At 45.9% G+C, this 15898-nt stretch overlaps 1 protein-coding gene across 1 annotated transcript in view; it reads left to right on the top strand.

The window, feature by feature from the left end:
• The window catches only part of PAK5 (p21 (RAC1) activated kinase 5), a 40929-nt gene that overhangs the window by 8371 nt on the left and 16660 nt on the right, over positions 1 to 15898 (top strand). The window contains exon 2 of the mRNA XM_068404411.1: positions 14699 to 15496. Coding sequence (XP_068260512.1) covers positions 14699 to 15496 — 798 coding nt within the window. The remainder of the gene's footprint in view (positions 1 to 14698; positions 15497 to 15898) is intronic.

The following is a 15898-nucleotide window of genomic DNA, read 5'->3' as shown; positions in this document are numbered from 1 at the left end:
AGTAATAGACAATAATATAGATTACAGACTTCTGTGGGTAAAAGTAGTTTTCTCTAGCATAATTAGTTAAAAGAATGTTTTTAAATGCTGTTTGCATCAGTATTGTGATTTTAAGTAATAGTAGTGTTGGAGGCAAGCTTTAGTTTCATTAATGAGAATTTACACGGGCGAGCAGAACTTTGCAATACACTAAGTAAAGATTGAAGTAAATTAGGAGTTCACGGTCTGCATCTGCTGAGGCAGACTAGGCTGCTTTAGAGCTCAAGAAACACGTTAACCTGCAGGTCTACACATAAAAGGAACAAACTCTTGGTGTCAGCGTTTCAGAAATTGAATCTGGTCTCCTCTGGGAATATCAGCCTGGGAATACTCTCCAGGTAGTGCTGTATAACCTGAAATGAGCCAGGAATTAGATCCTGAGCAAGGGCACTCGTAATCAGGTTCTTTTTTTAACATGGAAGTTAGTCCCTGAAGACAAATTCATAGGAAACTGTTCCAGTAACTCCTCTCGCTTGCTTGGCTGCCCCGGTAAGTGAGCCACGCTCCCAGCTTGCTGTCGGGAGGTGAAGGGCTCTGGCTCCATAGCTGCTAACATGGCTGTTGTTTCCTTCCCATTTGTTTAGCCAAGCTTTTTGCCTCCAAAACTTTCCCTGCACTGACCCAGAAGATTTCTGAGACCAGAAGAGGGATTTTGGGCAGGTAAAGGTGGTGCTTCGGGGCAGCTGCTGCAGTGGTAGGATCCTTCTGGTTCCTGTACCATGGCAGTGATCCCCCAGATCAAAGCATGGAAAATAAACAGTAGAGTGTAAGCAGTAAATGCTTTCCTCAGTAAACACGTGGAAAGGCTGAATGTGTTTTACCAAGCTTCAGTCAGATGGTCCAGAGAGCTGTCGCTTGGCTCAGCTGAGAAAGCTGATGGAGTAAAACACCCCGGGAGATTTCTTAGTTCCATGGACTGGCCAAACCTCCAGTAGCACTGCTGAAGTCCCTGGGATAGAAAGTTTTGTTGATGTTAGAAAATGTCGTGAGTGCCTGCAGTGGGAACACTAGGTGGCAGCAAGAAATCTCTGGAAATTCATCTCCCTGCATGTCAAAAGCAGGCCTGGAGAGCAGAAGTGATGAGGAGCCTGCCTGGGCATCCTGATGGCATTTGTTCAAGGTAGATGTTTTAGCCCACTTCATAACAGGTCTGGGGAGAGGATTTCCATATAAAATTGTAACACAACGTTCGCACTCCACGTTGGCACTAGGGCAGTGTTTGGTTCTTCCATTTCCACTTAATAATTCAATGACAATAATCATTCAGTAACCACACATTCTGCACATCTCCATGCTATATTTGTTCCTAGAACTAATGAACTTGTTTTGGTCCATTGTAGTCCAGAGCAGAAACCATACTGGTTATAGTCGCATTAAATTATATTCTATATTATAACCAAACAGCCACATTTATTCAATCCCAGCAGAGTTTAGCTCAAGAAGAGCAGAAGGATCATGCGGAAAACAATGTTGCCAAGCACCTCACTTACCTGTTGAGCTAAAGCTCCAGGTATAAATGTGTTTTTTTCTATCTTCTGCTCTGACATGATTACCTCTGGGCCTTGGTGGCTCTCTAGGAATTTGAAAGTGCTTTGCTGCTCTTTCCTTCTTGTCTCCCCTTTCACGCAGGATCCAGTTACACTAGACAAGCGCTGTATATTACAGGGGAACAACGCTGACTTGCCTGCAGAGACTTTAAAATGCCTTTTCTGTTGTCTGTGGGATGAACTGTGCAGGTCAGGAAAAAGAAAAGGGCATTTCAGATACAGGTGTTTGGAGAGAGAAAAGTGAACAGAAGTATTTAGGATGATCATTTCGGCTTTTTAATTGCCAAGATCAGATCCAACAGGCTTTAGGTAGCTATCAGGATCACACAGTTAAAGGAACAGCAAGAGATTGAATTTTACCTAATTTTACAGTTTTGTAGTCTGAACAAAACAGTCGTTGCTGTCTGTGTTCCAGTTTGCATTTAATAATTCCCACTGAGCACAGTGCGAGTGGAGATGCTTACTGCTAAGACACAGGCTTCCATGTGAAGTAGCACTTCTCAGGAACCTTGGGGTATATGGGCATAGAAAACTGGCTTAACCACGCCAGCTTTTGTGAACGACCCCAGGAAAACGCTCTGGGGCAGGAGGTGGGGTCTGACTCCCATCCCACACCCCAGGCCGGGGGGAGCACCCTCATTTCTCTCTCAGCAGCAGCGGCTGCGTGGCCCTTCTTCTTCCTGACTTTCTGTGCTGTCCGGGGAGGCTGGAGGAAGGGGGGGGAGCAGCACTTTGTCAGGCAGATTAATTTATTAAGCGTGTCAGGACCAATCTGCCGCTGGGGACAGAGTGCACTTGGTGGCGGCGCAGCCCAGCAAATCGAATCAAATCAAGATTACCCTAGAAATGTTTCAGCAGTTTCTTGTAAATGAGATACCGTGGTGCTGTGCCGGGCATCGCCCCTGCAAATCACTCTGCTGCAGAGCATCCTCTGAAATCTTCTGCCTCGGTTTGTTCTCATCGAGAAGGTGTTTGATTTGCACTTCTCGTTTACAAGAGTGAGTAATTAAAACATCAGCTCGGGAAGCTCCTCATGTCTTTCCTCTCGCCTGCCTTGTAAATTTGACCTAACCGTTAGATTTCTGTGCCTAACAGATTTCTTTGCTCTATGTCCACGTTTGCAGGTGAAAAATGCTCAGTGGGAGTTAGTACCACTTACTCAGGGCGTTCCTATTGCTGCAGTTCCCATTTAACAGCTGTCCTTGAAAAGGAAAACTAATACATTTCCTTGGAAGAAAGAACACTGCAATTTACCGTGCATATGACATGATTTTGTGTTTTTATTTTGCTAATACAAATTCCTAAATTCTCTGAAATCAAAGGGTGAGGTTTCAGAAGATGAATGAGCCCATAATACTCAGACATCCATCAGATTAAAAAAGCACACCTTACATGTGTGTGGCCAGGAACACACAATTTTTGTGAAATTCCTTGAAACTTTCTCACTGTTTTTAAGGCTGTGGGACTGAGGCACTTCTCAGCATGGCACTGGCTTCGGGGTGATTTCTCCTGCTGTACCTTCACGGTCCCTTCCCTGCCAGCATGGCCAGTGCCCCACACACATCATCCCACCCTTTCTCAGCACCTTAATCCCAAATACGCAGGGCTGTGATTGCAGTGACCGTCTCGACCCTGAGCGACACTGTGCTGGGCTCATGGGAGACGAGGCCCATCGATCTGCGAAACGCCGGCTGCACGGCGCTCGGGACCGAGGCACTCGGCAGCATCTTCTGCTCGCTGCCTTCGCCTGATGATTTATGAAGTGAGAAGGTAATTCACAACCCTGCGCCGTGGCTTGTGGAGCACAAGGAGCTTCTCGAGCTGGCCTCTGTATGCTCTGAAACAGAAACATTGACTTGGTCTTCAAGCATCTGCCATGTATAAAGTCTCCTTTGCTGTGGTAAATCACAGCAAAAAGTAACACAGTTTAAATTGTTTCTTCTAAATTATCAGACTGTCAAAAATCCTCATTTTAATTAAAAGCAAGGAGATGACTGTGACCGCAGCGGGGTGACCGGAGAGCCTCTGCCCTCATAACCAAGCGCCCCACTGTCAGAGCTGTCAGATGAAGGCAATTACTTCCCTAGCGTAAAATTTTATCACACTGGAATTCACTTAAATATTTCAGAAAGCGCGATCAAACCACAGCCAGAAATCTTTCACTGGGAAGAAAGTGCCGGGATTATTAATTGGGTTAATACTCCATCAGCCTTGCGTTTGTTAATAGGCATGTTTAGGGCACGAGGGGAACCTCATCTGGGGAAATGTCATTCGGGCTACAAAGACGGTTTATGTTGCGGTGCGACTTCATGAGTGACAGGCTGTCCCCCTCTTCAGGCTTTTTTAATCGACGTTGTTGGTTGAGAGCAAATGGCATTCTCCACGGTGGCAGTCAGTACCCCTGTACCACGGTGGTCGGTACAATGAATGTATGGGGTGGTGAGCGAGACTGAAACGATGGGGCACTGTCTTTTACACCAGCCACCCTACTGCGGGGCTCCTCTCCACAGGAAAATCCCACACCAACTCCTTTCTGGCCCCTAGAATAAAATCTGTGATGGTGGCATGCACCTTGGTTCTAGAAAAACTTCTTTTATTTTTCACAGAATCACAGAATCAATGAGGCTGGAAGAGCCCTCTGGGATCATCGAGTCCAACCATTGCCCTCACACCACGTCAAGTAGACCATGGCACTAAGTGCCATGTCCAGTCTTCTCTTAAACACATCCAGAGATGGTGACTCCACCACCTCCCTGGGCAGCCCGTTCCAATGTCTAATGACCCCTTCTGAGAAGAAATGCTTCCTAATGTCCAACCTGAACCTCCCCTGGCGAAGCTTGAGGCTATGTCCTCTTGTCCTATTGCTAGTTGCCTGGGAGAAGAGGCCGACTCCCACTCCTCTACAAGCTCCCTTGAGGTAGTTGTAGACTGCACTAAGGTCACCTCTGAGCCTCCTCTTCTCCAGGCTAAACAACCCCAGCTCCCTCAGCCGTTCCTCGTAGGTCAAAATGCATATCAGCCCTGGGAAGGCTCACGTGATGTTGTGCCCCACCAGTTCCCAGCACTAATCACATGTAGATGTAAAATACTGACTCTGTGCCATAGAAGCAGTGTCGGTCGGCGTCTCAGCGTCGGCACCACGTGGGAGACCCACAGCTCCCGTGAAGCGGAGCAGTAGGTTGTCAAAGCTGAAGCATCGGGGGAGGTGGTGGGTGAGTGTTTAATTCTTGTGATTTCTTGTGCCTTTGTTGAGAAATGTGGGTTTTATTTTCCTCACACCTCCCCCACGTAAAAACACGGAAAAATAACAATCTAGGCTGCGAATATTAGACGTAGGGACAACTGGCAGATACAGCATTAAGGTAGATGACGATTGTGTTGTGACTGGACAGAGGGCTTCAGAAAACTGTGCAGCCATTTGGGCTAGCCCCAAGCCCCTCTGGGGTCCTTTTGTTACCTCACCTCCATGGAATTTCTCTGCTGATGTGAATGGTTGCACCAAGCTCAAAGCGATGGGCAGTAGAGTCAGTGCTGGTGAGCGGAGGTCAGTTCACACCTGAAAGATGCAGTTTTGCAACGCGTTTTGCTTAGAAAACGTTGATGCCAGAACTGAAAGAGGCATCAGGATTGCGACAACCTCTTCCTTCATCCACCTCTTACTTCATCTCCTGTTCCCTGCACCTGCATCATGGCTGAGGAAGAAGAGCTGCAGTGCAGAAGGCATCATTCCCACATCTCTCCCATCCACATAAGTAATCCAGGCACAAGCCAGCTTGCAAGCCCAGATTTCTTGAGGTACCAGTTAAAGACACTGGAGCTTTATTGCTTTATATTAACTACCCTTAATTCTGTGTCATTTTTATTTGGACATAAACCTGTTCAAGTCACACACAGCCCTGCCTGCAGCGAACTTTGGTCCTGGAGCTGTGACATGTCACGAATTTCCAGTCCGCTCCTGTCTTGGTGTTACAAGACTAAAAAAGAGTTGTGTTTCTTGGAGGGAACTTGTCCCCAGCTTTGCTTTGTGTTTTTTAGCTGCCTCTGAAGTCAGCCCAGTTGGAAAGCTGTGGGGTGCCTCCGCTGCAGGGTTCCCCCATAACCACCACGAGATGCTGCAAGGTGCAGAAACCATACCAGCAGTCGCTGCACCACAGCTATACCTCAGTAAATCTTACTGAATTTGCTTTACGACTTCCTTGGGGGGGGAAAAAAAAGAAAATTTCACTGGCAGAGAGGCACTGGTAGGTGATGTGGCTTTGAAAGGGGGAGAATAAGGTACCTGGTCCTGCTGGTGTTCATCAACAGGGCTGGCCACAAGCTTTCCGAGTCAGCCAGAAAATGTTGATTTGACAAAATAGGAAAGTTTGACATTGATGAACGGATTTTGTACAAAATGTGGCCAAAAAAACTAAAGTCTTTGGTGTAGTTCGATACAGCTGTTCGGCTTAGCTGGTCCACTCTGTGCGCCGTATGCTGAAACGATTGCCACCAGCCTTAGGAAAATGCAACACTATTAAGAGGGCAGTTAAAATCCCTACAGTTAATGTTTTTGAGGAATTCCATCTTGTGGGACATTTTGCTTTTTCTTTCTGTTGGGATGAAAGAAAATTTTGAAGTGTCCTAAGTCCTAAGAAATAGAAATTATATGGGTTTGAGTTTTCTCCATTCTTCTCCCTGTGAAGTGCTTGTACAACTCATCAGTGATAAGTACACTAACTTTCTCACTCAAGCTAAAACTTTTAAGTCACATTTCACTCTCATTTGTTGTGTGTCTGAGAGATCTGTGTGTACGTGTTACATATAAGATTGCACGTACCTGGTGTGTTTTAAGTAGACCCAGAATAATTTTTGACGTTTAATATTCTCTAATAGCATCTCAAATGACATGTAACAAGCATGTTTGTGTATTTTTAAAAGAAAAAAAAAGGAAAAGTTACTAGAATGTAGATATTTCAGTGGAATTTTAAAACTAAACGTTTTGTTAAAAGTTACTATATTTTAAAATATTAAAAGAATTACCGGTGAGTGTGATTATAATGAAATGTTGCTCTTGTTGTTATGGCAACTAGCTTTAAAACCGCTGTGAAGGGTGACAAATGACACAGGGCCATTTTGTTAGCCTTTTTTTATGGTTTTCCATCATTTTACTTTCGAAGAATTTTAAACAGCTGGCACTAGTGTTGTTGTTAAGCATATTACACTTCTCTCAAACCTTTAGATGTAGCTTTATTTTGATCCATTGAGTAATATGTATTTTTCAGGCTGAGTAAATTTCATTGCTACATCGTCAATGTAGATCATCATCATCATCATCTTTCAATAATTAACGTGGCCAGGCCAACGTTTTCCCAGCTTCTCTCCTATCCTGTGCTGTTGCCTGTATCAGGTTAATTAACGTGATAGTGTTGGGTGTACTCACCTGAAGGCTGCATATTGCCAAGCTCAGCTCTCTGCTGTGCGGTGACTTCGCTGTGCGGCAGCAAAAAAAATCTGGCAATGCCGATGTGGGCTCAGAAATGGGACTGCAGCGTAGACGGGCTTGTTTCATGGGTCTTCGCATAGGTGGTTTGCAGCAGCAGGAACCTGGCGATGACAGCTCATCTGACCAGTTCAGTCCAGCCCCTATGGATGAGCCCCACCAAAGGATGCTACGGAGCTCAGCCCAGAGCAGCCGCGGCGTTTTGTCAGGCAGCAAGCGGGAGATGTTTTTATATAGGTGGGTGCACGGGAAGGAGTCTCTGGGACCCGTCCCTCCTCCAAAGGAGAAATTGTGAGAATGATTTATTTTTTTTATTCCATTGAATTTAGTAGAGAGACAAGGACACAGTGCTGGAGTAACACAGCCATCAAACAGCCTGGCATTATGCTCCCCCAAGCTCAGCATCTCTAGTCCAATATTAAGGAAACCAGAATGGTGGGGAGCACTTCACACGGGTAAAGCAGCCCCTCTGAGGGAGGTATTTCTGAACTGGTGTTACCCACAGTGACCTTCTGCCCTTGGGAAGCGCGGTGTTACCTGCAGCGAGGTGTCGATATGGGTATCACTTGCCTCTTCTGTCGTAATGCAAAACAGAAACCACCCGCTCTGCCGCTGTTAGCATCCGTCGGGAGGTGGATAACATGTCAAATCTTAGTGGGGGACAGATTAAAACCTGCTTTTTTGTATCCAGTGATATTGAGTCAGCTCTGGTGATGAGCACATCCCAGACATGGCACTTCCTGCATTTAATTTCTCCTGTGCACGGGAAAAGTCCTGTCTAAGAGCTGTCCCAAAGAGGAATTTCTGGATCTCCTAGAAAGGGAATAGAAAAACTAATGAGAGAGGATAATGGCTTGTTTGCTTAAGCACTTCACAGCGAGGGGCAGGTGGCACGGTCTTGTGCTCCTGGTTTTGCCTGGTGACTCTATGGCGTAAAGAGCATGATCCAGGGAGCAGAGACCCATACCTCCTCGCCCAGCTGAGGCATCCAACACTGGTGAAATTTGCAGAACTCCTTCCCCCAGGAGGGATCTGTGGGATGCCAGAAACGATTAATTTTTTTATTATTGTTTTTATGGGGAGAATGAGAATATATAGCATTGGGAAGGAATTCATAACAGAAATGATACAAACTCTGAGGCTTCCAGGTTTAAACCAAGCTCTAAATTACAGGCTTCAGGAAGAAGTGTTCTGACATACTTTCCTGTCTGTTGTATATTCCTTGTGACTAAGCCTGAGTAATAGCTGTTTTGTAGACAGACTGTAGATCAAAACTGGAGCAGATCCCGTAGGACACTACTGGAGGGTGCAGAGTGATAAATGACGTCTCTTCCCATCCAGCACCGTTTCTCACCATGTATCTGATGAGTTTCTGTGGCAAAAGGCATGTTTCCAGGGTAATGCTGTAACGCACAAGTGCCCCAAACTTCCCGCTTAGTTTAATGTTTTGTATTAGCAGGGGAAATTGGTTGGTTTGGTTGGTGTGGTTGGTGCCCATCCATCTGTCTGACTGTAGCTGCTCATCACCTGCCGAGGTCAGGAGGCAGCTGCCCAGATGCAGCACTTGCTTTTCACTCACACAATCCGTAGCATCTCTGATTCTGACTCAGGATGAAGTTGGGTGGTCCCACAGCCAGAAGGTGGGTTTTGGTGCGACCCAAGTCTCAGAGTTCAAAGCAGCCAACACATCCAAATACCTCCCTCGCGGTACAACCATACAGACATAGCACAGACATGGTTACGAAGAGGACCCTGCAGTGGTGGTGGGAGCAGATGGCACCCAAAGGGAGAGAGCCCTGAGGTGGCCGCCGGTGAGGAGTGGGTCTGCCAGCTGTGTGAAGAGGTCACCCAATGCTACGGCCACTGTGCCAACACCTAGGGGACAAGTCATCAACTTCCTAACCCTGGGACTTTTGGGAAGCGTGATGTACGAATGAGTGCCCCAGGACACTTGCACCTACATTGGGTGTGAGGAAATGCAGAGGAGAGGGACGTGACTTCGGCACAGACCCAGTCCTTAATTCTGCCTCTGAACCCCTTTTGTCCAAAAAATAGGCAGGATTTGTGCACTTTCTTTTAAACAGTCTTTTCTCTAATGACCAAGGCTGACACACAAGCTCATCTCCTGCAGATGGCAGTGCAGCATTGCTTTGGCACTTCTGCTGTGAGCATGGGAAGCACAAGCAGCCATGATGCCATCATCAGGTGGGGAAAAGAGAGGATGGAGGTACAGAAATGTTTTTCAGTCCTTTCTCCTGAAGCTTCCCCATTCAGGTCTAATTAAGCATTCACTGGAGCGCAGTAGGATTGCAAGGTTGGCTCCAACACTGTAATTTGGAAAGGCGATTCAGAGGTTAGAACTCATCCTCAAGTGAATATTCAATGGAGACAAACCTTAAGTGAAAGAGTGGGCCCGCTTACTTGAGAACAACTGTCCTGGATCCCAGCTGAGCTCCCCAGTTGATGGGCTTTCAGCTGCCATCGCGTTTTCTCCCTGACAGTGTATTTACTTATCTATATAAAGTCAGCCGTTGGAGACCGTGGGCAGGTCTTTGTCATCTCCCATCTTCCCTTTGAGCCTGGTCCTTGTGCCAGCCCTCAAGATGACAGCTCAGACTTAAAATTCAGCCTCACAAACAAGGGAAAGGAGCCCCGCTCAGGTTGGCCCCGAGCTGCTGGAAAAAGCAGGTTTTTGCTGCAAGCTTGCAGCCATCCCCAGGAGTTTTGAGGGTCTCCAGCTATTCTGAGCTCCTCTAGGGACTATGGTCTGAGATCTCACAGCCTCTTCTTCTGGTGAGAAGGGATCAAATGCAGACCCCTGGCACCTCCTACACCCTTGGCTGCAGCTATAAAACTCTCTTACTTCCAAGGAAAGCCAGAGTTTTCCTTCTGATGTGATGACAAGGATCAGTTTTTCTCCCCAAAGAAGTGCTGGTCACATTGGCTTACGCCAAGGAGTAAGATGTGGTGTCATGAACGCGGCTTCAAATACTTCGAATGTCTTGCAACACAAGAAGATAAATTACCACCACATCCATCACGTACACTTAGATTACTTTGTCCAGCTATGCTTGATGCCCTTTTTCTTAAGAAAAAATTTATTTTCAGATACGCATAAGTTGTGCTTTTAGTTTATGCATAATGCAAATGAGGGAATAAGCAAGCTAGAAGCAAAATCAGAGTTTAGATTGTCTGTTTATAAAGCGACGTTTTCTTAAAATACTTTTTCTTTTTTTTTTTACCCTGCACATCACAGAGATTTTAAATCCTCATCGACTTCTGAAGACACAGCTCCGAGAGGACAAAGGATGATGTATTCTTAACGAGTGTGTAAAGTATAGTAGTTTTAAAGACAATAAATGCAAGGTCGTATTAGGGCAAAACAGTTAATTACCCACTTCATTATTGTCAAGGTTAATACAGTATTTGAGCGTAGAAGCTGTTTCTCATCTCCTTTTGGACACGAGACAAGACAGCGTTTCTTACAGACAGATCCATTATAGCTTATCACCGGAGGACAGACCGCTACAGAAACACCATGAAGGATGTCTACTGTCACCGGGCTCCAGAGCAAACGCCAAACCTGTCCAGAGAGCGATGGAAATGAAACGAGAGCTACAGCTCCAGAGAGCCGTGTGTTAATTCACCGAGCTGGCGCCCCATTGATTTTAACATGTGACGGTAACGGTGGGATAAAATTCACGGGCACTCCTTCATCTGTCCTAACATTGATCCCTCCTGAATTGCACAACACGCTGAAAAACGTCCTTTAATAAACATGGGGTATCGACTGGAGGTTCAGGTTGGACATCAGGAAGAATTTCTTTTCAGAAAGGGTTATTAGACATTGGAATGGGCTGCCCAGGGAGGTGGTGGAGTCACCATCTCTGGATGTGTTTAAGAAAAGACTGGACATGGTACTTAGTGCCCTGGTCTAGTTGACAGAGTGTTGTAAGGGCAATGGTTGGACTCGATGATCCCTGAGGTCTCTTCCAACCTCATTGATTCTGTGATTCTGTGTGACTGTAGCAAATCCCATCTTTCCGTGGTGAACCCAGCGAAAGCTGCTTCTGCGGTAGGGTTCGAGCTCTGTTTTTCACGCGTGCCGGGCTGTGGTACAGGTTTCCATTATGTGATCTCAATAGAAACAAAGGCCTCATAAATCTTAGCCCATCAGCCTTCACGAGTAACGCTTTGCTTTAAACTATCATCTACTTCACCTGGAGCAACTTCGAAAATTCCTTAAGTTTAAAAATTTGGAGACCAGTAAGTGATTAAAAAAAATCAGGAAAAAAATCTATATGAATAGATATAGAGTATATATCAAAATCGAATTCCCTCCTTATATGGAAACACAAGTTGTTTTTTTTCAGTTTATAAAGCCTTTAAAATTCCAAAACCAAGTCTAGTTCTTGTGAAACCAATTACCAGGATAACTGTGTGTATATCCCTTTGGATGTAGCCTTTCTGTGTTGCATTTTCTTCTTTCATCTGTTTTGCTTTTTAAGTTAGAGCTAGAATTTCCCATCCTTTGTGATTTGTGCCGTCGTGTTTCAGTCCCAGGAGGTTTCCCCCTCTGCTCAACATCTGTTTCATTCTTTATAACATCATCTTGGATTTTATTTTTTAATTTTTGATGCTCTGTGGGCATCCTTATGTTACTCTTATAGAATGATACCTGCTTTGGGATATTAATTTGTTTTTTAAGCCTGGTAAATTGTTCTGCCCAGCAGGGAGGCACCCACCGTATTTCAGATTTGTGTATAAACATCTTAAGTTCTATTCAGGCAGCAAAATACTTGACAATATAGTGTATTTCACAGGGCCTCGGTGAAACACTTCCTAAATTATCATCTGCTCTGTGGACACTACCATTCTTTTGATAGGAGTAATACTAGATGTTTCCTTGGAAAAAATCAATCTCGTACAGGCTGTCTGATTTAGCCAGAGGGGCATCTCACCAAGATGTATGTCCTTTCATGGAAGAGAAGTGCTAAATTCAAAACCAAGCCAGAGCAAATAGAAATATTGTTGTTATTAATGATAAATAATTATCATAATTGATAATATTAATAATTTTTATTAATAGTAATAAGCACTGACTATTCTATAGAAAATGTGCCTCTGGAATAGGTAAGTTTTATCCTCCCTTTGTGTTGGCCCTTTTAATTTACTTGTAGAGAGGAGCCTGAAGCAAATTGGAGTTGCAGCCATCACCCCTGCAAGTCAGTGTTTGCCAGTGATCGTCCTCAGAGTGCTGGGAGGAAATAAAAGGGTTTTAGTTCTTAATCCCCTCAACTTCATCAGTCGGGATGAGACAGCACTGAGGTCCCGGAGCTAACGAGGACTGCTTCATCAGACTGGGGCTTCGGTGGCAAATGCTTTTTTTTGAAAAATCAGAGTTTCCTACAAGATCATTTTACTATTAGTACTTTTTTTAAATCCTCATAATCAAAACGGTGGCTCCCAAGCATGCACCTGTCTGCAGAAAATCCCCAAACTGCAGGGCTTTGGCATCAGTGAATTCCCTAACACATCAACCCTCCTCCAGAGAGCATCTGCTTGGCGGGGCAGAGGGAGAACTCCTCTTGCCTATCACCGCCGAGGCCGCTCTGCTCCCACGGGCTCCCTCCGGCCCCGAGGTCCTTTTGTGCAGGCACAAGGCAGGTTGCTCCAGGAAACCTCTCCTTTGTGAAGGCCAGTCCTGCGGAGAGCGTTAAATTGGCGTTTTACTCCTTGGCATGCATTAGCACGGGGGAAGCAGGGTGGCAGTTGGGTATTTCAATCTTGTTTTCAATTATAAGCGTTTCATTGTCGAATGGTGCTGGTTTATTATGTGATAATTAAATATGAATGGTCGCGCAGTCATCCTGCCAGAGAGGCTGTAGCCGAACGAAACCAGCTCCTCTCGTCTTGCTGAATGGCTTCGGAGGCGAAAGGAGTGATCTATTTGCTGTCCCTTATTTTTGCTGTCCTATTGTTTCGGTATCACTAGCTTCAAAACAGCAAACTAGGCAAGTAATTACGGACATAAATCAGAGGAGGGATCAGCGTGAGGTCAGGACTGCTTTGCTTGTAGCCTGGCTTTTCTCAGCTGCCTTTTGCTGAATAACAGAGAAGTACATTGCTGTTAATTTGGGAAAAAGTGGTTTTATTAGTGATGAAATGCATATTTTGACAAAGTTTGAGCAGCTGCGTGCTTTTGAGCAGGGGTTGAGCTGCCTCACCGTGCCTGGAGCGAAGCGTCCTCTCTCAGTGTTGCAATGAACGAAGGGCCAGTGGCCAGGCTGGACGCCACGACCGGCATCCAGTATCCCATGGTTGGTGTCCGATATGGCACAGTCAGCATCTGATACACCACAGTCAGCATCTGATACGCCACGGTCAGCATCTGATACACCACGGTCGGCGTGCAACATAGGCAGGCTGGAGGGACATCTCCTTGGTGTGACCACAGTGATTCTTGTTTAAAAACTCAACAAGTTAAATAAGATACAGCCATAGATATTTAGCCGAAGTGAATCAGCAAAGCAAATGTGTTTTCAGTAGAGCCGTGCTGATTTATGGCCCTGGCCTTTAATCTGTACATCTTATTCTTGTGGGATGTTCGTGAACGTGAAGCGGCGCTCAATGGGAGTCAACTGCTGAAAAATGGATGCAGCCACGTGTTACAGTCTTCAGACAGTACGAGCTAAAAATAGTCAGTCTTTCTTGAAGGAGAGCTGTAACCAAGCACTGCTCGCCTCCCGTCCTACCAGGAGCACCAGTGGCTTGGACAGAAAGGAGTAGGGATGGGCAGGGGGTTGTGGGTGGTCAGTGGGAGCAAGTTCATGTCTGTGGTGCTCTTACACGCTCATCATCCATGGCCGGGGGATCTATAGAGGACTTGGCAATATTAGGACACAAACAGGGCCACCACCACTGCCACCGCATGGCATCCGTGATGTGGATGTCCCAAAGCCATGGTTGTGTGCAGTGGTTTGCTTGATGCTGTGTAGTGTAAGAAGGAGATGTCATTAAGTATTTTTCTCCTCTTCCCCAAGCGTTTCTTATGCTAAGGTAACTAAGAGGCAATCCCCAGTGGTAATTCTGCTACCCAGGAACATACTGGTTTGTAAAAAAAACCCTGAACCCAGTGCCTACTAAAGTATATGCTTCTTTCCATTCCAACAGTTTGTTAAAATAACAGGTAGAAGTGACTGCTGAATGATTTTCATTTACCTTATCCGTACCCTGTACATCAGATTCAGCCCACGAGTTTGGCTGGATGTACACAACTGAATAATAGCAAATAAAAAAATAAGGAGTGGTTTTAAATGTCTCTGCTGTTGGCTGCCAAACACCCACCTCTTAAACTGGGCTTTTTAAGAGTGTCTTGGGGTTGCATGCCAAATCTCAGTTTATGATGTACGCTGAATTTAACCCCTCTTTGTTTATTCGTATCCTATTGTAAGTATTTATTGAGATTTTTTTTTCTAGCAATGGATTATTCTGAGGTATGTGATTAAAGAACATAGCACATCACTATAGGTATTTCTGGTCTATATCATAGACTTTTTTCTTTTCGATGGTTTTCTTGGTCAGATATTAAACAAAAATCAGTATTTAATCAAAGCAATTTTTTTCTTCCCAGACTATTGTTAGAGGAAACAAGCCTCGAAAGGATACTTCAATCAACGGCCTGCTGGAAGAGTTTGACAATATCTCGGTGACACGATCCAATTCCCTGCGGAAGGAAAGTCCTCCCACCCACCACCAAGGAAACGCGAACCACGTGCCGAGGCACCAGGAGGAAAATGGTTATATCACGTATTCCCAGTACTCCAGTGAGTCAGACACTACAACAGACTATGTTGTGGAAAAATATCGAGACAAGAGTCTTTACGGGGAAGAGTTAGACAGGTACTACAAGGGGAGCTGTGCCACCAAGCAGAACGGGCACATGATGAAGGTGGCTTCCCGGGACATCTATTATTCGGAAGTGACGCCCCTGCAGCCAGACCTCTCCAGGTTCCTCCCAGATTACCATGCACACCTGGAGACAAAGCCCAAACCGCTGGAATACGGCGGCCTCAAGCTGGAGTATCAGCGGATCCCCAGCGGATCCTCCCTGGACTATAGAGATCCCTTTCCTTACGCCCCGTCCCGAGCATCGCTGCAGAGCGAGTGCCCCAAGGAGAGGCTGGAGTACAGCGACGGTGACTGGGGACATGGCCTGGGCAAGGACGACTATGACAAGAGGCCGAAGTCATCCTACGTGGACCCGGCGAGCCCTCAGCCAGCGATGAGGCAGAGATCCAGGTCGGGCTCTGGTCTGCAAGAGCCGGCCATGCCCTACGGAGCAAGCGCTTTTAAAGCACACCAGCAAGGACATTCCTACAGCTCCTACACCTACCCCCGCTTGTCCGAAACCGCAGCAGGCATCCCCAAGGTAACGTGGCATCCCTGGTGACAGTGCTGCCAGGGCAGGGATCGACCTCTCTAAAATGGGAGTGCAAAAAATTAAGCACATATGAAAAATTAAGGGCAAGGAGCCATGCTTGGGCATACAATGAGAAATGCAGACAGTAATGTCCCCAGGAGCTGCATGGCTGCCACTCAGCTGGTGTGAAAACCCACCTGCTTTACTCAGATGTCTGAAAAAAAGATGTCAGGGACCAGTGGGTTTAAGATATTTGTTAAACGGCAGGTTTGGAGATGCCCAGCTTCTGGGGATTTTACTTGGGATTCCCGATAACCCCAGGTTCTTTGGGAGTTTTTGTGGTCTTAGGAGTTCGTATGCCTGTGAAGATCTCAGTGGGAGGTGAGAAGCTGGTCTGGTTTGTACATCAGA

Source organism: Nyctibius grandis, chromosome 1, assembly GCF_013368605.1.
Source record: "Nyctibius grandis isolate bNycGra1 chromosome 1, bNycGra1.pri, whole genome shotgun sequence".
Classification (NCBI taxonomy): Eukaryota; Metazoa; Chordata; class Aves; order Nyctibiiformes; family Nyctibiidae; genus Nyctibius; species Nyctibius grandis.
The sequence above is the reverse complement of the archived record's forward strand: the minus strand, read 5'-3'. Positions and strand labels throughout refer to the sequence as shown.